The sequence below is a fragment of the Ursus maritimus genome, unplaced genomic scaffold (assembly GCF_017311325.1).
Source record: "Ursus maritimus isolate PB19 unplaced genomic scaffold, ASM1731132v1 scaffold_2, whole genome shotgun sequence".
In the NCBI taxonomy this organism is placed as follows: Eukaryota; Metazoa; Chordata; class Mammalia; order Carnivora; family Ursidae; genus Ursus; species Ursus maritimus.
Genome location: NW_024424452.1, coordinates 44,118,551 through 44,142,856, shown reverse-complemented (window position 1 = coordinate 44,142,856; position 24,306 = coordinate 44,118,551). Strand labels below are relative to the sequence as shown.

The 24,306-nt window shown below is 44.5% G+C and overlaps 1 protein-coding gene across 4 annotated transcripts in view; it reads left to right on the top strand.

Moving 5' to 3' along the window:
- The first annotated feature begins 47 nt into the window (after positions 1-47).
- Positions 48-24,306, top strand: part of DCAF8 (DDB1 and CUL4 associated factor 8) — a 40,412-nt gene continuing 16,153 nt past the window's right edge. Inside the window, exons 1-7 of one of the 4 annotated variants that reach the window (XM_040635910.1) lie at positions 48-502; positions 1,542-1,614; positions 13,578-13,652; positions 16,405-17,075; positions 18,023-18,163; positions 19,175-19,269; positions 23,544-23,654. In XM_040635910.1, the coding sequence (XP_040491844.1) occupies positions 13,604-13,652; positions 16,405-17,075; positions 18,023-18,163; positions 19,175-19,269; positions 23,544-23,654 (1,067 nt within the window). In that variant the 5' untranslated portion in view covers positions 48-502; positions 1,542-1,614; positions 13,578-13,603. The other 3 variants (XM_040635909.1, XM_040635912.1, XM_040635911.1) reach the window with 3 other exon arrangements.

The window sequence follows — 24,306 nt, the reverse complement described above, 5'->3', positions numbered from 1 at the left end:
GGGGGGGGGGGGGGAAGCAGGTCTCGAAGGTGTAGAAACCACTGAAAAAAACAAGGTCCTCAAAGGAAATGGGGTTTTCAGAGGAACCCCGGCGACAACCGCCTGTTCCCAGTATTCAAAAGCAAGGCAAAAATGGAGGCCGGCCAGGAGGTTGCCCGCCAACCCGCCAGAAATGAAGTTTATTTCCACTACACCACCACAACTCTGGGAGGCCCCCAACTCGCGTTTGTTTTGATAGCGCGAGGGAAGCGAGCCCCTCGAAACGCGCCGCGAAAGCAACCTCGCCTCCCGGGAGTGCGCACGCGCCCCTCGCTCTGTTTTCCGTTGGCCCTAAGCCCCGCCCCTCCTGCGTCCTCCGAGGAGGGTTGGGAGCGGAGAGCTCGCGCGACCACTCTTCCCTCAGTCTCCTCCAGCACCTCGTCGCAAACGGGGCCGGAAAGCGTGGCGGCGCAGGCGCAAGCGCCGAGAGCGGAGGCGGTGGTGGTGGCGGCCGCTGGCCAGTGTAAGATGGCGGCGGCGTTGGTGGCGGCAGTGGACGGGGCGGCTGGGCCTGGAACAGTCGGAGCAGCCGCTGGCAGAAGGATGACCCAAGACGGGAAGCGGGCTGCTGAGCCTCGCCGGCTCCCGTGCTTGTAACTGCCCCAGCCGGACACCCCCCCCTTGACCTAACCGGTCCGTGTCTCGTTCCGGCTTGGCCTGACCCCCTCGCCCCTGGCTCGCTCCCCGTCAGGATAGGTTAGATTCCTTTCCCAAGCTCCCGGGGCTCAGGTCTTTTCCTGGCCCTGGCCCGAGTCTCCGCCGGGAGGACTGGCTGCCCTTGCCTCAGGTCAGCCCTGGGGTTGCCCCCAAGAGCCTGCCCCGCAGTCCGCAGGGACGTCTTTGCTACTGGGGTGACCCGTTTGTGTGCGCGTTCTTACCCCTTAGACTGGGGGAAGCGGTCGCCCTGCGTCTCCCCGTCACCTCGGGGCTACCGCGCAGTGTGCCCCCTCCCCCATCCCGAGTTCTCGGGCCCAGCACCTTGTACGGAAGGCCGAGGTCCAAGTCAGTTGTTGCCGTCTGCTCTTGTTCCCTTTGTAATACAATTCTCGCAGCTTACTTCCCCTCACCCCCAGATCTTCCAGGGCACCGCAGAACCGTACCATTTGCTCCCTGTTAGTTGGAAAGCATCTGGTGGCTTGAATTTCTGACTCTTATGATTGTTGCTGGAGTCTCTGTAAACAAACCGGCACTAGCGCTATCACATTCTCTCCGGGATTTCCCCCCTGCTCTGTGGCTTCTTGTTGAGAGGTTTGGTTATGGGTTAGCGTTGGAAAGATTCAGGTTTTCCTTTTAAATGACTTTTACGTTTTAGCGGAGCCGGGAGATTACTTGCCTGGTCCATTTTGTTTCTGTAACTGTGTGGGTTATTTGTTCAGTAGTTAGAGTTACTCTGGTTTTAAACCGTTCTGAGAAGGTCTAAAAAGATTCTGAAATGTATTCATAATTTTTTAAATTATGTTTGGTAGAGATGCCTTTGCCATTTAAACTTTAACTTTTCTCAGCCCTTCAGTGAATCAACAGACCTATTTTCTCAGGAGCTCAGCCTGGCCCTACTTCAGTGATAAAGAAGGAAAGGTGAGTAGGAGTTGAAGGCATTTAAATTCCTGAGTCCAAGACAGACCCTATCTTGATGCTCAAGTGCTGACCACTAAAGTCATAAAATTCCTACCACAGTATCCCAGAGTTGGGGTATTGTTCTTGGCTGTGTTCCAGCTCTGGTTAAATTACTTCGATGTGTTTTATTGGCTGTGAGCGTCTTGACTTTCTGTCCTAAACTATTGCTGTATATCTTCAGATAACTCCAGTTAAGCCCAGAAGTGAATGTGTCTCCCTCTTCCTTTATTCATTTGCTTTGTGTGTTGCCTTTGTGGGGATCATGTTTCTTACATTGTTAAACGCTGGAATTTGTTTGCCTGAGTTCTCTTCAGCCTCTTGTCAAATCAAGTCTCTTCCCTTCTCCAGGCTTTGGACTGTTGTTTCTGTTTAGAGGAGAATCCAGCTGCTTGTCACTAAAGGCTGGGAAGTGATGCTGCCATCAGTTTGTGTCTGAGTTCAGTCCACCTTGGAATTCCAACTTTTCAGGACATAGTAGTAAATTCGGGGTTAAAAAAAATATTGGCTGCATTTTATAGCTGGTCTGAAGAGTTTTTGGTGAGCAGAGGAGTCATTCTGTGCATTTAGCAGCACGGGCCAGAGCCAAAGGGGGAGTCCGAACATACTTATAAATACTTGTAAGACTCTGAGGTTTCTTAGCAGAGAATGTGCTGTGGTTGATGTCTGTGGGATGTGACAGACGAGCTGAGTGGCTCTGGAAGGTAGGCCTGGCTGATTCTTAGTACCTTTATGATATGTAGTAGGTAAAGGTTGAGTGTGACAGTGGTAAGTTTTGTTCCACATGGTGTCCTGATTAGAAAATGAACTGGACTAAGATTATTTTTGGTGGCATGTATGTGTATCAGTAAGATATAAAGAGATAATACAGCCTTGAGAGCTGGACAGCCCTGAGTTTAAATACTAAGGTTTATTGGCCATGTGACCTTGGGCAAGCTACTTAAACTTCTCTGACTCTTAATTTCCACATCTCTAAAAGTGGGATAATGCCTGGGGTCATTATTAGTATTGTATGAGGGAACCCACATAAAGCTGTTAAGTGCCTAACATATGATAGAAACTAAAAAATATATATATTTTTTCTTAACACGTCGTTGCTATGGCTTCGAGTAAGGTATGCATTGGTCTGCACTTCTTTGCATTTTGCTTTTGAACATGTTTTCCTTTTTTCCTTTTTTCTTTAAATTACTTTTAACTGTTCAGCTTACATGTACGCCTTGTGGGTACACACCTAGAGTTATCTTCTGAACATGATTGAGGTCCGTGTGGTGGGGGTTCAAGGTCAGAGGACAGGGGAGATATTAGAGGTCAGTCTGTGTATATCTCTATATGCATTCTTAGACTAAACATCAGGATATCTCCTTAGTTCATTGCTTCCTTCCTCCTGGTCTTTCTTAGCACACCTGATCAGCGTTGACACAAGGATTGTAATTCCTTCCCTTGCTGCTTTGGTGTTGTTCACCGCCTCTGCTCCAGCTACCCGTTATGCTTTTTCCTTTTTGCCTTGAAGAGAATACATTTTTTTACAAGCTATTGGGCTCGGCAGTGATCCTCATCAATAGATTATCCGAGAACTAGGCCATGAAAAGGTCTCCTTGTTCTTCGAAGTGAGTCTGGGCTCGGGAGCAGGGAGTGCAGAGCATTTTATTTCATCTCCCCAGCTGGACCATCTTAACAATATGATGGCAAAGATGCAGGTTTTTAACCTTCTCTTGTTGGGTTTTCTTCTACATCTTTTTGGGGGAGGTAAGGGCACATAAAAATTAAAAGTGTTGATAATATTGCAATGAAATCACCTATTCATTCAGGCCAGTGATCAGCTTTCATTACCACCATCCAGGGTCTACATTCTCCCTCTTGAAAAGTAGACTTTTGGATGGAGGGTTTTGAGGTGGGCTGAGACTGCATTTTTATTATTTGTGTTTTTATGAGATCTGGAGATCTGTGTTGGGTGTGGCGTGGGGTTGGGAGGAGAAAAGGACATACGTTGAAAGAGGCATAACTTTGTTCCTTATTACACTGTGTGCTGGGTAAGAATCCCTCCTCCCGCAGGGGTATCACATTCTGAGCTCCAGCTGACATCTTTGTGTACAGTGAACAAGTATTCTTAGTCTCTGGACCACAACTACAGAATTCATACTTTCATGAAGATATTTTATATTTCAGAGCATTGCATAAGAATCGTCTCATCTTATTGGGAAGTATTTCCTAGTATGGCTGAAGTGGGAGGCTAGGTTTGCTTGTGACCTTAATTCCCACCACCAGCCTGACAGGGCATTTTTATACAGCGGTCTGTGGAATGTATAGGAAACAGTACCAGTGCTGTGATCCTTAATATTGACTAGGATCAACCTAAGACTGAAGCTTGTCTTGAGAGAGAGCTAAAAGAAAGCGGCCTTTTTGTTGCCAGTTTAAAACAATACTGACATTTCAAGAGCAAAAGGACTCTAGGAGAAGACATTCTGCAGACGTGCACCCTGTTGTGGGAGACTTAGACCTTCAGACTTTCATGCTCTCGGTCCTGTGTTCTAGCAGGTGAGTTACAGGCTTTTAAAATCATGAAGTGACTAATTAAGCTTTGTTTTCAGGAGGTAGATTTGTTTCTGGATTGTTTCTCCTGTAGAAAAGTTATTCTAAACATGTCTAGGAATGGTCCAGATTATAAAAGACAGAGTTATCAAAACAGAGCTTTTTATTGCATAACGTTGGTGTTTAAGTTAGTTTTTAAGATTGAATTAGCTTTTTCTTTTTTAAAATAGCAAATGATCAGTAAGCCAAGATAATCTACTTACTGTCACCGAATCTGGAACCCAGGGAACTAACTGAAAGAATTGAATCAGCAACAGACGTGGAGGTGGTGACATGTGTATGTTAATGTCAGAGCCAGATGCCAGTGATTTTAGCTTAGCTTTGCAGTAATATTGAAAACTTTTCGTCTTAATGTTTTTGTGAATACAATCGAGAAACTTTGTCACTGTTAAGATTGGTCAGAAATTCTTGTTTACTTGATTCAGTTATTTTCTTGGAGAAGAAAGTCCTTGAAAGGTCTTTGAAAGTTAGTGTGTAATGAATTTTGTGATTCGGTCACACTCCTTTATAGCAGGCTTTTATCTCTGTCTCCATAAGGCATAGTTTCTGGGCCAGAAGCCCACTTTCTCAAGTACTTGCCTTAACCTCTGGAATGTGTATGCTAAAGATAAATTAATGCACTGAGCCTGCTCTGAGTTTGCAGATAGGGCATGGGGAGTGATTCATATGACAAAGATGGCATCTTATTCCTGAAATGTAGTATGGCTAATGGATTGGCTTATTGCAAACAGTTTTAGTATCGCATCTGAGAGGTTGGGTATTTGCTCTTGTCCTCTGATGATGCTGTTTAATGATGTCTTTCGAAGTTCTAATGCGAAGCAGCCATGCTTCCCTCTCATGTCCTTTTGTTGTTGTTGTTCTTGGTTTTTCTTAGCCACCTGGCTATCTGTAGGCTTTACCTCTGGCGGTAGCCAGGAGGCTGTATTCCTCTGGTGTACTGTAAGCCTTGCCACATTATCAGACATGTTTCTAACATTATTTAGGACCCAGTGTTAGACTCTCTCCTCTCACCTAGTGCAGGTGGGAGGGCACTTCTTGGTGTCTCTAGCCTTTCTGTTTTATTGTCTTATTGTCAGCTGTGTCTTTGGAGCGTCACACTTCCGTGTCCTTTCCAGTGATGAAAGCACAGTTTGAAATGTGAGTAAAAACTGGTAATGAGGGCTGGATTCTGATGTAAATCATTTCATTGTGGAAACACAGTGGAGTTTCCTTAGAAATGACTTTTCTTTAGAATCATCTAAATTGAGGTAAATGGGCTTAAATATGGTCATAAAAAGTTCCTTAGCTGTATTGCTGCAGACAGCACTTAAGAGTTAGAGTGCATTCCCAACATACTCTGAAATACCATTACTAGAATTAAAGCCAATAAACTGTAAACACAGGGCATTTGGTATTACCAACTGGGAGAGAAGGCATTCATCCCAAGGAGGAATGAAGTTCCTTGTTCATAGTATAGTTAATGCAGGAATTCCTTGTTTTCTTCATCATCTGTGAGGATTGCTTTGAAGTTCTCATCGTGGCTATCCAGTGAACCTTCCAGAGGGAGAAGAACTGAAAGAGTGGGAGGCTTATATTTTGGGCACCTGGGTATATTGCTTTACCGTAGTTCTTAGAGCGTGAATGTGCTCAAGAGACACTGACAGAGCTCTTTGATTCTTTAAAAGGTCAGTCAGAGCAGGGAAGCAGATTTTATAGACTTGCAACTATGGCCTCGATTGCGTACGGTGTTTGAAGGATTGTTGCCGAGTGGTGAAGCCCAGGCTTCTCTAGGAAGTGCAGTCTGGAAGCAAAAATGAGAAACTACAAAAATAATATACATCCCTACCATGTCCAGACAGGCTCTTTGCAAAAATGTTGTCTCTAATTTTCTAAACCAGCTCCTGCAGGGTAATGGTATTGTCCCATTTTATGGAAGGCGAAGCAGACCGAAGTGGTAGCATCAGAATTCAAACCCAGGTCTGACTGGCACCAAGAATCCTTTTTTATTATAGCATGTGCTGTCTTTAGAAACGTGGGCTCTTCAGTGCCAACTGATGAAAGAAATGAGCTGAAAGGAAGAGTTCAGTACTTCTTATAAAAGCATATGTAAAGTATAAAAGGTCTGTCCACGTGACAGTATGAATAAAGCCATTTCTGAATTATATAAACATGGGTCTCAGGTTGTGATTAATTGGTAGGCCAATGAGTTTTTTAAGGAAATAACTTTAATGGATGTTAACTACACTGAAGGAGATAACTGGATCCTTTTTTGATCCTTGAAGAGGGAGAAAATGGCATTGTGCCTTCACATCAGAGGTAACTCCACAGAACACTGTTCTGACTCTCAGAGCCCTTCCTCAGTCTGCCTCTTTCTGTATCTCTGAAGCATTTGAAACGTGGACGGTCCCCACCTTCTTGAAACCTTTTTATCTCTTGACTTCCAAGACCTTTGACACTCATTATTCCTTCTGCTCTCCTGCGCATTTTTTGGTCTCCCTCTTATTTCTTTTGCTAAGGGTGGGTGTTCCCCAAGATTCTTTCCTTGGACTCTCTCACCTTTCTTAGTTTCTTACATTTTTGTTTCTTCAGTGAGGTATAACTTATAAAGGGGTTGATTTTGAAGCTTCTCTGTACAGTAGTTCCCAAGTCCGTATCCCTGACCCTAATTTCTCAAATTGCAGACCTACCTTTGTTTTCCACTACCTTACTGACATGTCAACTTGGATTTTAAACATAATCAAAGTCAAATTCATCTCTTCTCCCACACATGCCAGCTTCTCATTTTTGACATTGATTTCCCCTGGGCACCCAGACTCAAACTTGTCTTTTTGAGTTTTGGGGCTTCGTAACTACGGGTGAACCAGGTACTGTCAGCTCTGCCTGGGCAGTGTCCTCACACCCATTCCGTTCTCCTTTCCTCTGCCAGCAGCCTCAGACAGGCGCTCCGCGCTTTTTACCTCCGTGACTGTGGAAGCTTTTAAACTTGTTTCTCCTTCCTTTTCTGTCCGCTTCAGTCTCATCTTACTATCCTTGACAAAGTGATTTTCTCATCCTTGTCCTCCTGGTCTTTCTCGGCTTTACCCACGGAAAGCCTATCCTCCCTTCAAAGCCGAGTTTATCTTTTTTTTCTTAAATGATACTGATACTTGCGCCCCTTATATCATAGCTGTATACTCATTTTTGCTAATTGATGACTGGCTACAGAAGGGGTTAGGACTGCCTTGTCTGTACTTGTAGCTCCTGTGTTGCCTTGTAGGTTGTTGCATTACTAGCTTGCCTGTGTGTGGATGGGCCACTGGGTGGTGCCAGAGGCCTGGAATTCGGGTAAACAAGGGTCGCTGGAGTGCTGCACAGTTAGGTTGCCCTGTGCTGTCAGATCTTCTGCACGACATGAATAGAAAGTAATTTTCCTGATCCAGAAACACTTATAGTTTCTTGCTGCTCTGTCCAGTACCAGAGGAGGTAGTGTAGTGTGTTCCCCTCCTCTTAGTACTTAGTAGAGAGTGGCCCAGAACTAAAGGCCTCCCCCCCCCGCCCCAGACATGTCGTATATAGTATGAGTTCCAGTTTCCTTGGGGTTATCCTTTGATTTTCAGCGCCTGGGGTTCTCTGATTAATAAACACCAAACTGTTGGAGTGTGGCTAGCGGCGGGAGTCAGGAAAGTTGGCTGAAGACGTGTTTATTGTGAAGTACAGAAAAGGTGAGGAGAATGAATTTAAAATGAGCCATTTCAGCTTGAAAACCACAATTGGGGATGGGGAAAGTAGGACCGGTCAGTTCCAGATGGACCACAGAGCCCAGGGCAGGAAGGCCAATTTGTCCTGTGGATGGAGATGGGCTCTGAACAGCTGTCCTGTTACGGGTGTGTTGGGATGTCTGTCCTTCTAAGAGGAGCCAGACACCGCGTGACTCTCAGATATCTGTTCTACTAATAATGGAAGTATTTTCTCCTACCATTTCTCAGTTTCAGAGGAGATTCTAAAACTTTGTCTACTTTAAATATGGGTCTTGATGTAGGAGAGCTGGGCACTTGAGTTGCGGAGGGTGGCGCGCCAGACCAGCCTGCTGGGCTTATGTAAGTCATGGGGACTCACGGGGTGGGGTGAGCTCGGGTCTTAGTAAGAGGGACCGGGGATGGTGACGTGTGTAGTTGTTGATGCTCCCGTTGGGCCTGAGGTGAAGAAGAATTATCGCACCCGTTTTCCTAGACCCTAGACTTCAAAGGAGTTAAAATGAAATGTAATGTGAGAGAAATTTTAAAAATAAAATCAAAAAGCGTTTAGTATACAAATCAACAATACAACCACAGAACTATTCTGAACTACTTTAAGCTCCTGGTCCTTTTAGTTGTCACCAAGACAGTGGGGTTGGAGTCTTTTTATAAGTTTAAGGTCCACCTTGGCCTTTCATGGTGTTACTGGTAAATCACAGTGGCTTCAGTCGAAGCCAAACTCCTCCTGTACTTTCTTTTTTAAACAAGAAGTGATGTTTTGCTCTCATTTACTGTGGCATATGACTGCTTTAGCTAACTTCTGTTAATAGTCACAGCGTTGAGGACTTAGTATTTTTAATTACATTCTGATTATTATTATTTTTTAAGTAGGCTCCACGCCTTGCATGGAGCCCAGCACAGGGCTTGAACTGCGATCCTGAAATCAAGAGCTGAGCGCAGACTGAGAGTTGGATGCTCCACCAGCTGGGCCACCCAGGCACCCCGGCCCCAAGAATTTAATATTTTTAATTTTAGTTCTTGGGCTTTGTCCGTCATTTAACGCTTTGCCTGACTTCTTCCTCCCACATCCCTTCTCTTATTCCCGTTTTATCGGCCACATTTCTTGAGGTATCATTTACGTACATGTAAAATTTGCACCTTTTCTCGGTGACTCATTCTGTGGATTCTGGTAAACACATAGTCACAGGACACCACCACGGTCGAGGCATAGAACGTTTCCATCACTTCCAGAAGGCTTCTCATGCCTGTTTGTGGTCAGTTCTCTTCTCCCACCCCCAGCCACCACTGTTCTGCGTGGCTGGCTGTCCCTATAGTTTTTTTTTTTTTTTTTTTTTAAAGCATGTCCCATGAATGGAATCATATGATGTAGCTGTCGGAGTCTTGCTTCTTTGACTTAGCTTGACATATTTGCCATCCATCCACATTGCTGTGTGTGTCAGTAAGTCATTCCTTTTTATTGCTCAGTAGTAGTCCGTCGTGTGGATGGACCACAACTTATGTATTAACGATAACCTGGCTGAAGAACATTTGATTGTTCCCAGTTTTTGGTGAATCTAAATAAAGCCACTAAAGAAAACATTCACCTGTAGGTTTCTGGGTGAACATATATTTTCATTTTTCTTGAGTGCGTACCTTAGTGGGATTCCTGGGTTGTATAGTCAATTTGTGTTTGATTTTATAAAAAACTGCCAAACTGTTTTCCAAAGTGACTGCCATTTTGCATTTCTACCGGCAGCGTGTGGGACTTTAGTTGCTCCCTTCCTTGTTAGCACTTGATAAAGGAAGCTTTCATTATTATTATTTTAATAAATTTTAGCCGTTCTAATAGGTGTATAGAGGTTTATTGTAGTTTTAATTTGTATTTCCCTAATGACTGATAACATTGAGCATCTTTTTAGGCGATTGTTCTTTAGCTGTGAGAGGTAGATTTTGGCTGCTGCCCTCCATGAAATCTGCCTCCTGCAGATATTTCTTCTAGTCCATAGCTTGTCTTTTCATTTTCTTAGTAGTGTCTCTTGAAGAATAAATTTTTATTTTGATATGTCCAGTTACTTAATTTTTTCTTTCACAGTTTATGGGTTTTTTTTGTTTTTTGTTTTTGAGTCCTTGTCTCAAGAAATATTTGTCTAACCTGTGTCACAAGCGTTATCTTCTTTGTTTTCTTCTGGAAGTTATATTGTTTGAGCTTTTTCATTTAGGTCTATGATCCATTTTGAGTTAGTTTTTGTATATTATATAGCTTATGAATCAAGTTTTTTTGTGTTCTTTTTTTTTCTTGCCTTTTTCTTGTCTTTTTTTTTTTTTTTTTCTTTGCATTTGATGTCCTGTTCTGGTGTATGTGGTGTATTGAACAAGAGATGTTTGGTACCTCTTCCACAAAGTACTTTAATACACTGTATTAACTGCCCCTTTGCTTGGTTTTCAGTTAATAATTTGTCATATATTTGGTTAAAAATTTAAAGCCTTTTTATTAACACAAGAGAAATCTAGGTCACTGGAATTTCTTGGGTAGAAATTAAAATGACACCTGGTTCTTTTTTCCCCATCCCCCAATAGTTTACTCTTTAACCTTCAGTTTGGCAGGGGTTATGGTTATTTTTAGAGTGTAGGCAGTAGAGCTAATCTAATTAAACTCCCCCAGCTACCTGGGACAGTGAGCTCATCAGCTCTTCCAGGCTCAGATTGGTTTGCTCTGGACTGGATTTTACATGGAAATCGATCAAGGTAAAAGCAGTGGATTTGTTGGGAATGTAGTGCATTAAAGAATGGAGAAGGTAATTTATGTTCGGGTCAAGTGTGGTCCCTAACTTCTGATTGTAAAATAAGGTTATATTCTTTGGTGATGAAAGATACTGGAGTGGCTTCTGTACTTGGGACCAAGGGCCGTCATGGCATCTTGCCTGTTTTAATTTGGATACTTTAATTCCGGCCCCAGAGTTGAGATGGTTTTTAATTTCTTCATTCTGATAGAAATGTATACGATAAGACTAACAGGTCATTTCCAAAGTGATTGTATATTATTGTCATCATTTCTTGGATTTTTAAAAAAGCGGTCCTCCAGAGGGAGAAAGTGTGCACCCCAAGGGGTATTGAAGATGGTCCAGTGATGTATAGAAAAAGAACGTTGGAATTTGTTTTTTTCTAGAAAAATTAAACATAGTGTTTCATGTGACTTGATTAGATGTGTGATGTACTGCGCACGTGTCGAGGATTCATGGTAAAACCTGTCACTGGTAGGAGTGCATGATCAGTCTTGAGACCACTGTTCCAGATCATCCTGCTGCAGAACTTTTACCATATAATTCTACCTACCACTACCATCTCTGGAATCACTAATACTATTTTACAAAAAAAAGAAAATGAAGTCTAGAGAAGGTTAAGTTGCTCATCCATGGTCAGAAAGGATGCTAATGGCTTAGCTGATACTACAACCCTGGACTAATTTTCAATCTAGAACAAATTTTGCTAAACTCTGTGGCCCCTAAAATGTGACCTTTAGAAGCTGTCTGCCTACCAACTCAGTGATTAAACAGAGTTGGCATGAGCATTCACATGGTTGTCCCTGTTTCTGAATTTAGCAATACATTCTGTCAACTTTCTTTCTCAAAAAGAGCTCTTTTTGTAAGAGCCTTAAACCATTTTCCCCAAAGACAAGCCCTGCAACCTCTCAGGATAGGTTGAACCATTTGCATTTCCCGCCTCTGAGGGCTAAGAGCTCTGGCTCCTCCCAGTCACGGGGGTGGGAGAGCAAATGGGTTTTCTAGTGCCTTCTGTGTCTGTAGCTCAGGCGGTCTGAGCTTCTGTAGGAATTGATGCAATTCAGTTTTGAGAAAGGGTCTGTGGAGCCACTTTCTTCTTTGGAAGGTGATCATGGTGGGGTGGACAGTATGGTATGGTTGAGAGTTTTGCTTCTGGAGGTGAGAAAACATCAGATCTCTTCTCTGTTGACCAGAGCGTGTGCTTATGACCTGAGCTTTTAATCTTACAAAGCAGTGCACTTGTTTTCCCCACCTTGCAGGACTTTTGCGGTTAATGTAATTAACTTAAACCCTAGGTGGGGAAGAAGATATGCCGAGATGCTCAAGAGTATAAACAGGGACTACCAACAGGAAAAAGCCAGTGCCGTGTGAAGAATGCCATGCAAAAACACCTCCTCAGAGTAGGAGGAGGAAAACAGGCTGCTCTGCAAACTGCTCTTCACTGGTGTTTTTGATGTGGCTTCACAAATCTGTGCTTTGTTGGCGTTGTCTCCCAGCACCCTTCCAGGTCCTTCCTCGGACTCAGCCTCGGTCCTGCCCGTGCATTTTTTCTACCCCACCACCACCCCTGCCCCGCTTCGGCCTATGGAGCAAGCTTTGGGCAGCTGTCTCTTGGCCAGGGACGGTTTTTGAAGCAACTTGGATTTCTGTAGAGGAGAGTAGGGGGTCAGGATAAGGATGGGGCTGCTTCTGGGATAATTGTTAGGGGAATGAAAGGGCTGTTGAAAGATTAGAAGCCAGTGTGCCTGGGTACGAGGACTGGAGTCATAATCATACTTTGTCTTTGACCAGTGCCTTTTGTCCAGGCACTGAAAGGGCTTAACAAAATTCTGGTCTGAATAATATTATTCTTTGCTCTTTGGAATTTGCTCGAGGTGGGAGTGAGGCCCTGTAAAAATAATGAATGTGTTACAGTGGTATGAAAGGAAAAAAGCTAGGTATCCTGATTCCCAGATAGGGCTTTGCCAAACAGACAAATCTGGTGAAAGTTGGTGGAATTAGGTGAAATAACATTTGCCACTTTTGAAATGGACTGAGATGGTTTAATGGAAATGTGGCCCTTTTCTTCCCAGCTGTGGACTTGGAGGCTTAGTTGCAAGAGGAAAAAAGACACCTTATAGGTTCTTTCTTGGGAGGAGAGTGCTCCTGAATTCTAATTTGGCTCTGCTTCTTATAATCCTTAGTATCGGTGCCTGTAAGTTCGAAACTTGGCATCTGTGTGAACATACAGCCCAAGCTGTCACCCCCGTAGCATGGTCTTTTCTGTCTCTGTTGATTTGTGTGTAAGGTGATATTCAGAGTCTAACCCACCTCTTCGTGTTACGAAGATGTGTCTTTCATAGAATTTATGGATGACACATATGACTAAATTTACAACAGAAGATTCTCGTCTAGAGGGCAAGGCTGAAGCTGGCTTTTTGTGTTAGGGCTCTCTGCTTGTAGTACCTGTCACTGGGTATATGCTGCTGGTGCAGGTTTGATCTCAGTTCCTTCTTTCCCGTCTCAGAAATCACTGCCAGCTAGTCAGGTAAAGAGATGGCAGTTGACTTCCCAAAGATATGTTCCTTCATGAAATTTAGACATGGGGGAGGGGGATCCGGTATGATTTCAGCAGCTGACAAGCTCTGTTGAGCACACGCTCAAAACTTTTTTTTTTTTTTTAAGTAGTCTCTACACCCATCATGAGGCTTGAACTTACAACCCTGAGAGCAAGAGTCACATGCTCCACTGACTAAGACAAGCACCCCTCAAAAAATCATTTTTATGAAAATGACAAAGGCTGTGCATGGTTAAATGTCCCGTCACTTTTATCTTCTCTCCCAGATTATTTCCTAATTGTTTCATTTTCTTCCTCCCCTAAATGCAGGCTGGCCACAGTAAGCATCATTCAAGATGTCCAGCAAAGGGAGCAGCGCGGATGGCAAAACAGACTTAGCCAATGGTAAGGGGCCACCTGAGGTTCTCCTCCTCCCCCAAAGAACGTAGAAACCTGGATTTTAGTGGAGGGAAGGAAATCTTTCCTAAGAGTGGATCCTTCCTGTGTTGTTTTGTGTGTAGGAAACTACACAGGAGACACCCTGGACTGTCTGGTGCTTTTGTTCCTTCAACTTCTGTTTCCAGAAGATCAATAATAGAGGTGTGCCATTGGGAGGAGTTCAAGTAGTTTGGAATTCTAAAAGGTTGTAAGAGTGGATGAGACCTAGGAGAAAAAGATGAGTTGGTGGTGGAAACGAGGGAGCTGTGGGAAGGTAAGGTTCCCCAGTTGTGATGAGAGGTCTCTTTCTATGGCAGGTCCTAGTTCGGTAGAGACAGCAGACGAGAGATGAAGTTACAGCCTAAACCGACTAGAGTGAGGGCTGGCCTGTGTGCTTTGTAGGTGTGAACTCACTGGGTACAGGGCACGTTCGAAGGTAGAAAATCAAGGTTTCGATAATGGATGATTCGATTAATGCTTCGACCCTCAGCCAGCTTCTAAACTAGAGAAATGTCCTTCAAATGGATATAATTAGGCAGCACAGCATTCAGCATTCTTCAGCGTGTTGCAGGTCAGGATTATAGGCTCAATTCTAGTTGATGAGATTGGTAGAGCAGTGAAGTTGAGTAAGGGAAAGTGAGATTTTTCAATATGCTGTTTTATTGACCCTGTGCTTTCGTCTTACCAGTGCTGTTCATTCATCTTCTGTAAAAGAAAATGGTTTTCACTGGGAAAGAGTTTTCACTGGGCTTAGTTGAGAGACTCAGGGTTCTAGCGTGGTTTGAGGTATATAATTGATTTGGAATTTGGCCAGCAGCTAGATCCGGGATTGGCAGACTATGGCCCACAGGCCAGATCCAGCCTGCCACTGTTTCTGTAAAGTTTATTGGAACACGGTCATGCCCCACTCATTCACATGGTGCTTATGGCCGCTTTTGTGCTCAACAGTGGAGTTGAGTACTTGTGACAGAGATCCATGTGGCCTCTGAAGGCCCTTTATAGAAAATATTTGCTGACCTCTGGCTCTTGGTCATTGACTGTTAGGGTCCCCTTGCTGAGCTTGTGATTTACTCTGGCCCTTATGTTAATATGGTAGAGCCCCCAAGTTGTCTTGATTGGTTAATCATAATTTTAACAAAAAATGCTAGGGGTTTTGGTGTTTTAGTTTTCCTTCTCCACAGAAGTGAATGTGTGGTGTTTTATCCTTCCTCACCACTCCCAGTTTCAAAGCCAGTCGTGTTTGAGAAGCCACAACTACTAATCTTTCTCAGCATACACAGCAGTCTCAGCATGCGTAGTTCCTAGAAGCAAATTGCTGCACTTTTCCCCTTTTTCTTCCAGTTCCTACACCCGTTGTTTTCATGCTGGGATCTTAGTCGAGGTGCTTTCTGAAAAGAGCTGTTTACAAGTCTCCCCACCTTCTGTCACCATTTGAACCAAAGTGCTTGTATTGTTCATCTGTTTTCTGTGGTGGGTTTTGCCTGAGAGTTTGTCGTGCAGGGGTCCCATTGCTGCAGAGATCTTTGGAAATTACTGCTCTACCCAGGTGACTAAGCTGTCAGGCGCTACTTGGAATCCTTTCAACGTCCTTGTGGGGTTGGATAGCTCCTGCCACCGTCACACATAGCTGGTCTGCTGTTCCTAACAGCTTTTCCTTCTGGCCAGGTAAAGTTTGTAATCATCAGGAAGGGAGGCTGTGAACAGTGTTTAAAGTTCTCATTCCCGCCTTCCTTCCTACATACGTTGGCTTCAGTGTGGAAGCTGTGGTCATATGGCTCCAGCACATGGCGGGAGTGCCTCCTGAAATGTGATTTGGCTGCCGTTAGATGGGAGAATGCGGGGTCTAATTGACGGGGTTAGATTGCTCAGAGTGACCAGTTCTATAACCACCAACGTGGCAGACCGAGGGTATGGCGAACTTTCCTTCTAATGTACCAGTCTCCTGGCCCTGCTTTTTATCACTTTTGTGTATGCTTCCTGATAAAACTCTACCTCAATAAAGAACTCCTATAACTAATAGTAGTATTAGCATGACCAAATGAATGGGAGTCAGAATACATTTATTAGAGAAAAGTGGGCAAGAACCCATTCTAATGACCATAATCCCCACGTGTCCCTTCTACTTTCTCTGGATTGTTCGTGGATTTTAGGACCTCAAGGGAAGAAATCAGGATTTAGGAGGGGGGGGAGTGGTGCTTTCTTGAAGTAGAAAATAGTTCAACTCCACACCCATTGTCAGAATGATTTTAATCTGTTATTTTCTGGTTTTCTGTAAGAAGATGTCTCTACCAGCTCTTGCTGGGGACGGCTATACTTTTTTCTTATGTTCGGTTTCATTACCTGCTGTGGCTAATGGTGTGCGTCCAGCAGAACAGAGCTCAGGGAGGTTGTATCGGATGTTCTTAGACACAGCCCGTCCATGCTTTGCAAGAGTGAGAGAATTTGTCCGACTCTTAGGCTGTCCTGCAGTTCTTCACTTGTGTTCAAGTACCTTTATTTGCCTGTGGCTTTGGTCTTAATCTTTTCAGTTTCTTATCCTTTACAAGATTCCCCCTCAGAAGGTAGTCTTTGTAAGCATTTGAACAAAGATGCTTTAACCGAAGTTGGTGTCTGGATCTTTTGGTGGGATGATTTCTTGGACTAAGAAGGGGCATCCTTCTGATCACTGTCCCATTTCCTTATTTTCCCCCTCACGTACCTGTTCGTCACTAACATGCAGGAAGCCTGTCTAGCAGTCCAGAGGAGATGTCTGGCGCTGAGGAGGGCAGGGAGACATCCTCAGGCATTGAAGTGGAGGCCTCGGACCTGAGCTTGAGCTTGACTGGGGATGATGGCGGCCCCAACCGCACCAGCACAGGAAGTCGGGGTACAGACACAGAGAGCTCAGGTGAAGACAAGGACTCTGACAGCATGGAGGACACTGGCCATTACTCCATCAACGACGAAAACCAAGTCCATGACCGCTCAGAGGAAGAAGAGGAAGAAGAGGAGGAGGAAGAAGAGCATCCTCGGCGCCGTGTCCAGCGGAAGCGGGCCAACCGTGACCAGGACTCGTCAGATGATGAGCGGGCCCTGGAGGACTGGGTGTCTTCAGAGACATCCGCCCTACCCCGCCCTCGCTGGCAAGCCCTTCCTGCTCTTCGGGAGCGGGAGCTGGGTTCCAGTGCCCGCTTTGTGTATGAGGCTTGTGGAGCCAGAGTCTTTGTGCAGCGCTTCCGCCTGCAGCATGGGCTCGAGGGCCATACTGGTTGTGTCAACACCCTGCACTTTAACCAGCGCGGCACCTGGTTGGCCAGTGGCAGCGATGACCTGAAGGTGGTGGTTTGGGACTGGGTGCGGCGGCAGCCAGTACTGGACTTTGAGAGCGGCCACAAAAGCAATGTCTTCCAGGTGAGGCAAGGGGGCAGAACAGTGGTTGAGAAAGTCAGGCAGGAGTTAGACAAGCCTGAGATGCCTGGCGTGGGAGCTGACAGCGAGTTGTGGTAGGAATTGGGCGTCAGGACTCAGTCCTGCTGTGGCTTCCATGATGCCCTAGAGGAATTACGTGCACTGAAGGGCCCATGGCAGCCTTTTGTCTGCCCTAAGCTCAGAGGCCGTTGGAAGCCTCACTTTGGTGGGGTGCTTGGAAGTCCTCAGGAAGGTAGTAAATGTGCCCTGGGGGAAGGCACACAGTGTCAGAGCGGAGGCTCTGGAGCCAGACTGAGCTCAGTTCCTGGCCCTACCCCTTACTAGCTTTGTGATCTTGGGCACATTCTTTAATCTCTGTCTTCAGTTTATTTATCTGTAGTGTAGAGCTAAGAACACAGAGGACCATGAGAGTTAGACAACAATGGAAGTTAAGCAGTTCAGAACCATGCCTGGTGCTTAATAAATCATGTGATGAGTGTTCGTTAGCATTGTTATTCTCTGTTTACTCACCGGCCCTATCCATCATGTTGGTACTAGCACTCATTTCCTAGGCGTGATCTCTTCCCCAACATCCCCTCTGGTTTCCTTTGTCTTTGTAGCAAATTTCTGTTTGCTTCCTGAATCAAGATAGGTTTTCCTCCTTTTTTCCTTACGTTTCTCCCCTAGTAGGCGTAGTCCTAGTTCACTCGAGCACTGACCTGTACCAGGTCAGCCTTACAGAGTCATCTGAAATGCTCTCTTGCATCAGAAGCTCCCTCTTTAACTCTTGAAAGAGATTGTACTTGAGCCAGTGGTAGAAGACGAGGAGAGCTAAGTTTCCAGCTGTTGTTCAGCCAAAGGGATGGGTTGGGTTTGTTACTACAGTTTTCCCCTCTCAAATTCACCTCCTCAGTTTCTTTTGTATGTCCCTTTTTTCATTAACATCCCAGGCCAAGTTCCTTCCTAACAGTGGTGATTCCACCCTGGCCATGTGTGCCCGTGATGGGCAGGTGCGGGTAGCAGAGCTGTCTGCCACACAGTGTTGCAAGAATACGAAGCGTGTGGCCCAGCACAAGGGAGCGTCCCACAAGGTCAGTAAGTAAGCTCTTGCCCCCACGGTTGTGCGGTCTAACTCCTCAACCAAGGATCTCAGCCAGGGCCTTCCCGGATCTCTGCCCATTGTGTCTCCTCTGGCATGGTCACCCGCCTCACCTTTTTCGTCCTAAAGTTTGTAGATAAAAAGGAGAAAAAGCAGCCACCCTAAACTTCCTGCAAGTGAAGTACTTGAAAGCTTTCTAGATCTTGCACGTGCAGCATTCAGTTGATGATACCTAACCCCTAAGCTGACCGGCGGTTGGTTTGGAAATCCTTGAGGTCTCCTGCGCCTTCCAAACCTCTTAAATTTACTTTGATTGTATCTAGAACACCTTAACAGCTCCAAGGTCCTAGTGGTCGGCTCCTCATGTGCGAGAGCTCCAACTTCTCTCAGGTCTCAGAGCACAGACAAGCACTATTTATGGAAGCCCTATTTAGGACTGGGAATATAGAACAGACGGTCATGGGGCAGCCAGTGAGGAGCTGAGAGCCGCCTGTCTCAGAGCGGTCATGCTGTAGAAGGAGGGTGGCCCTCTGACAAACCCTAAGCTGATCTGTAGGTGGGTCTGGAGTATCCTTCTCTAGCCCACGTGGCTCAGAAAATATGGAAGTTACCTATTTGATTCTTAAGCCTACCTTCAACCCATTAGTAAACTAATTTTTACAACTAGGGTGTAGGAAGTGAAACTTGGGCACCATTTCTCTCCCCACCTGAGAGTTTAATTGATTTTGTTTGAGAATGAACCTTAATGGTGATGTTTTTCTTTGGTATCACTATTCAGATCCCTTAGGGACTTAGTTGTCCTTTTGACTTGTATAGAATAAACAAGCTGTGACAAATTCATGTAGAACAAGAGAGAATGGGTTTATTCCTTTCCTGGGGTTTTACAACAAAAAGCTAGACATGTCTCTTGCTGAGATATTTAAAATGCTGCCCTTCCTAAAGATAAAGGAATGAACTAGATGGCTTCTAATTCTATAGAAACCTTTGTCTTTTTGTCCCTCAGTTGGCCCTGGAACCGGACTCTCCCTGTACGTTCCTTTCTGCAGGTGAAGATGCAGTTGTCTTCACCATTGACCTCAGACAAGACCGGCCAGCTTCGTAAGTATAGCAGTGATGTTTTTACAGAGCTGGACCTCTTGGCCTTGAAAATACCCAGCCTGTCCTAGGTAATGCCCACCTCTCTGGTCAATCCAGAGGGTCCCTCTGTGTCTGTGCTAAGAAGCAGATTGAGGCTCTGGGCACTTCCTCCCTTCTTTGTTGTTTGTCTGCTTCCCGGCAGTACAGTCCTGTTCAGTCTGCCTTCATTTCTAAAACAAGATTCAGTGATCTTCCGTGTGGGCTGTAATCACTTGTTGATCTCCTCCCCATCCACTTGGGTGCCACTCAGCTCACCCGCAGGAAGCACATTACTCTGCGGAGCAGCTTAGAGATACGGTCCTATGTAGTTTTCAGTTCAATTATGTATAGAAACATGTAAACAAAGGGTAAATCTTGCATAAAACTGTTAGTAGCTGTAATAGAGTTCTGTCCTATCACAGTTCCTTTTTACATGGATTTGAGGTTCATGGATAAATCACATCCCTCATCAGCTATGTGATGTCATAGAAAGAACAGAGCATTTTATTTGAATCTGGACAGACCTGGGTCAGATTGCAGCTCAGGCACTACTGTCTAACCATTCTGAACCTCTCTAGCCTTACTTTGGGTGTAACCGAGCAGTATTTCTCTCTCTCGTCTGCGCGAGTGTTGTTGAGAATGTCCTTGATGCCCCAGCATAGTGTCTGGCACCACGTTTGGAACTGATTATGCTATAGCTACTAATTATTTTAGTTTTTAAAAATTTTAATTGTTCCTATAATAAGCAAATACACTTTGTTTTAAAAATTCTAATAAAGTATATGGGCAAAATGTAAATGCTCCCTAATGCACACCTCCCTGCCCCCACTTTTCTAGCTATTGGTAGCCACTGTTAAAAATTTTGGAATACCTTTCCAATCCTGTTTGTATACGTTATGTATCTTAAGATATACACTTTCCCCCATAAATGGGATTAAATATATGTATATATAAACATACAGACATTGTAGGCTTCTGCAGTTTGCTTTCTTCATGTTGAAAGTGTTTTGGAGATCTTTCTACATCAGACCATAAAGATCTTTCTACTTAACCATGCATGGTACATTACAGCATTGGTGTAACACAGTTTATTTAATTGCTACCTTGTTAATGAATGATCTAGATTATTTATGGTCTTGTTAGTCTTAAAAATTTTGACAAGTCTTGTATGTCATTAACAACATTAAGTAAGGGATGTCATTGACTTCCATAGCGTACAAGTAGAAGATAAGCTAATTTAGGGAATATAATCTCAGGGTCGGTTATTATTAGACTTTTATTTTTCCTTCTTTATTTTTCTTTCTTTTTTAAGATTGTATTTATTTATGAGGGGGGGTAGCGAGCGCACAAGTGGAGGGAGCAGCAGGCAGAGGCAGAGGGAGAAGCAGACTCCCCACTGAGCAGGGAGCCCAGCGTGGGGCTCGATCTCAGGACCCTGGGATCATGACCTGAGCAGAAGAGGATGCTTAACGTAACCACTGAGCCACCCAGGTGCCCCTTGTTGTTTTCATTCTGGAGTTCCAGAGGGGAGGGGAAGCACAGAGATGAGACAAATGGGCTAAGTTTGTTTGGTCTGCTCTGGTCGAGAGTTTTGAAGCAGAGTGGGAGCTTATCCTGAGTGCCAGGTCATAGGAAAATCACCGTTAGATCACAAGGAGTTGGGGACAAATGGGCAAAACAGATGACTTGGGCAGATGATTGGATTTGGAATGAAATGACATGAGCAGTGGCTCTGGATGCAAGTCCTGATGGATGGGATAGACATTCAAAGAGGGAACACAGGAGAAACTTGAAGGAGAAGGAGGCCCAGAGTCTAGATTTGGGGGAATAAGAGACTGTGAATTTTCAAAAATTTTTTGCTTTAGGGGTTGAAGAAGTAGAAAGCTTGACTGAGGTGGGGGACTGAATGTAAGGTCATGGCTGGAGAATCCAAGCTGCCCTTACGTGTTAAGCTGGTGCGTGAACTTCCGCTTACATCAGAGGCGTTTTCGTGTGAAGCTGGCATCATGGGAACTTTTCTCTTGTGTATTTATGATGGCTCTGTCTCTGGAAGCTGGTAAGATTGGCTGACATCTTAGGAAAAGAGTGGGATTTGGGGCTGTGGGTGGGATATCCCTTTAGCCAGCAGAAGCCAGTTTGAAATATTCTTCAGAGGACTTCTTTGGCCTGATCTGTAGTTATTTTTCACTTTTTGTTGGAACATACCTGCTTACTAAAAATACTGCAAATTTTAAGGCAAAATTTGGTAAGTTTGTTTCTTATGCTTTCATGTGCTCCATCCTTCTGCCTTTTTTTTTCCCCTACTGCCATGATTAATCATTTTTATAGCACCTCTGCCAGTTCCCCAGAGAGCCCAGGGTACTCTGCATTTATCCATTGGGAGAGAGACTTTTTCGTTTCAGATGAATAAATTGAGGCATTAGAACGATTGAGCTCGTTGTCAGGATTACAGGATGGTGGAGCCCTGTTTCATAATCTGTCCTTTTGGTTTCTTCCTTTTGCTTCCACATGGTCAACTTTATGTTTGTCTGACTCTCTCCTTCTGAAAATCCACATTGCTTAGAAAATGAGATGATCTTGTGAAACAGAGCAGTGTCTGCTTTTCCCCGTCTAAAACTCGATTAGAGCTGCTCTTCTCCATTGCTAGTTTTGTTCCTTAAACTCGTTTTGGATGTGTTTTCTCCCTTGTGTTTTTGAGGGTTGTGTATGTGTGTGTTTTCTCTAATGGCATTCGTTTTTAATGATCTTCATGCACTGTTTCTTTTTTAAAGATTTTATTTATTATTTATTTGAGAGAGAGTAGGAGCACACAAGTGGGGGGTTAGGAGGGGCAGAGTGAGAGGGACAAGCAGGCTCCCTGCTCAGCGGGGAGCCCAATGCAGTCTCGATCCCAGGACCCTGGGATCATGACCTGAGCTGAAGGCAGACGCTTCACCGACTGAGACACCTAGGCGCCCCATGTACTGTTTCAGTGAAAAGCTTACAGAGATTTTAAAATCAAGTAAAATCTCTCCACTTTGCTTAGAGCAGTTCTAGGCTGGAGGGACTTTGACCATGCGGAGAGGATGCTAAAATCATTTCTTTACAAAGAAACTCGTTGTCATGGTTATATTTCTTTCAGTTTCCATAACAACAGAATGAGCAAAACCTTAGAATTAAAAAGGAAAGCTAGAACCCAGCCCTTTCCTTCCCTGTAAATTTCCTAATCGCTATGATATCATATTTGAATGGCTGGACACTTAGATTTGGGAAGAGTATTCATCGTGCTGCCCTTACGCTGGGACAGATATGGCTGTTTAGCCAGAATCTTCTGGCTAAAACTCTAAAATTTTATAGAGTTTTCCTCAGGACCCCAGTGCCCTCCTAAGGATCGCCCTTTTTTGTGGTACAACCAGAGGAGGTGATTTCCAGCTTTAGAAACAACTGTCTTCATAAGAATATCCTCTCCTAACTTGCTTCAGATAAAGGAAGAATGCTGCTTTCCTTTGGACCGTCCCTGTGCTAGAGCCGCGGCTTGTCGTTTTTCAGTGTGCATTTTTAGAGCAGGGTTGTAAGTCACACTTTTGTGGAATCTGGGAGGTAGATTCTTTTTTTTTTTTTTTCTTTAAAGATTTTATTTAGAGGGAGTGGGCACAAGCAGGGGAGAGGGGCACAGGGAGATGGAGAAGCAGTCTCCCCACTGAGCAGGGAGCCCGACTCAGGGCTTGATCTAAAGACCCTGAGATCATGACCCCAGCTGAAGGCAGACACTTAACTGACTGAGCCACCCAGGCGCCCCTGGGAGGTAGATTCTAACCTTAAGGTCTTTTCTGGCCACTGTTTTTATGATTCATCCTCCTTTTGCTCCCTGCTCGCAGATGATAGGGAGGATGTATTTATATAGGATGGGAAGGTGTGGGTGGTGTCATCTGTTTAATGATAGGCCATCATCATGTTGGACTCCAGCTAAACTGACACTACCTGAGGAGCAATGCTTTTATGAACCTTTAATTTACACGTCCTGAGGAACACCAGAAAATGATTTCACTACGCGTTTGTTTTTCCCTCCTCAGGGTAGCATTTATTAAATATACTTGGAGTTGATTTTTGTCTTTTTCTTGTTCCAGTGTTCAGACCAAACAAAACCACTTTTTTCTTTCTTCTCAGTGAGAATCTGGTCTTACTGGCTGTGTGTGCATTACTGTCTGTGCTCTCTCTTGCCATGACCGTTTGGGTCTTTTAGAGAGTGTAACTTTTACACTTTTCTACTCTTAAAGGAAACTGGTGGTGACAAAAGAGAAGGAGAAGAAAGTGGGGCTGTATACAATCTATGTGAATCCTGCCAATACCCACCAGTTCGCGGTGGGTGGACGAGACCAGTTTGTCAGGTGAGTCTGGCTCTTTTGTGTCTTTGAGAGTTTGAGACTGCTGCACTGGGATCCTTTGTGGAACCGTGTGAATGGCCTTGGAATATCCATTAACCACCATCTTGAATTTTTTACTGTCTTCCAAAGCTGCTACTGAGGCATTCTGTTCCCTGATGCAACAATCCCTGAGGGATAGCTTAACATATATAGAGATTGTCAAGTTTTTTTCTTTTTTTTTTTTAAGATTTTATTTATTTGAGAGAGGGTGAGAGAGAGCATGAGGCAGGGGAGGGGGCAGAGAGGGAAGCAGACTTCCTGCTGAGCAAGGAGCCCGACACTGGGCTCACTCCTAGGACCCTGGGATCATGACCTGAGCCGAAGGCAGATGCCTTCGTGACTGAGCCACCCAGACACCTGAGACTGTCATGTTTTAAAGAAGTTGATGAATTGACCAAGGTCCCCACATAGCAGCTGATAAATCCAGGTTTACTAGTAATTAATGAATTAGTAAATATTTCCCATTATTTTTCATATATAAATTAACGTGTACTAGAAGCTTTGAATGCTGGTTTCAGATACAGAAATGATTTGAGTGGGGGTACTCAGTGTGAACTCTGGGTTTTTGACTCCCACTGTCAGGAACTGGTTTTCTTTCTCTGTAGTGATATCATTG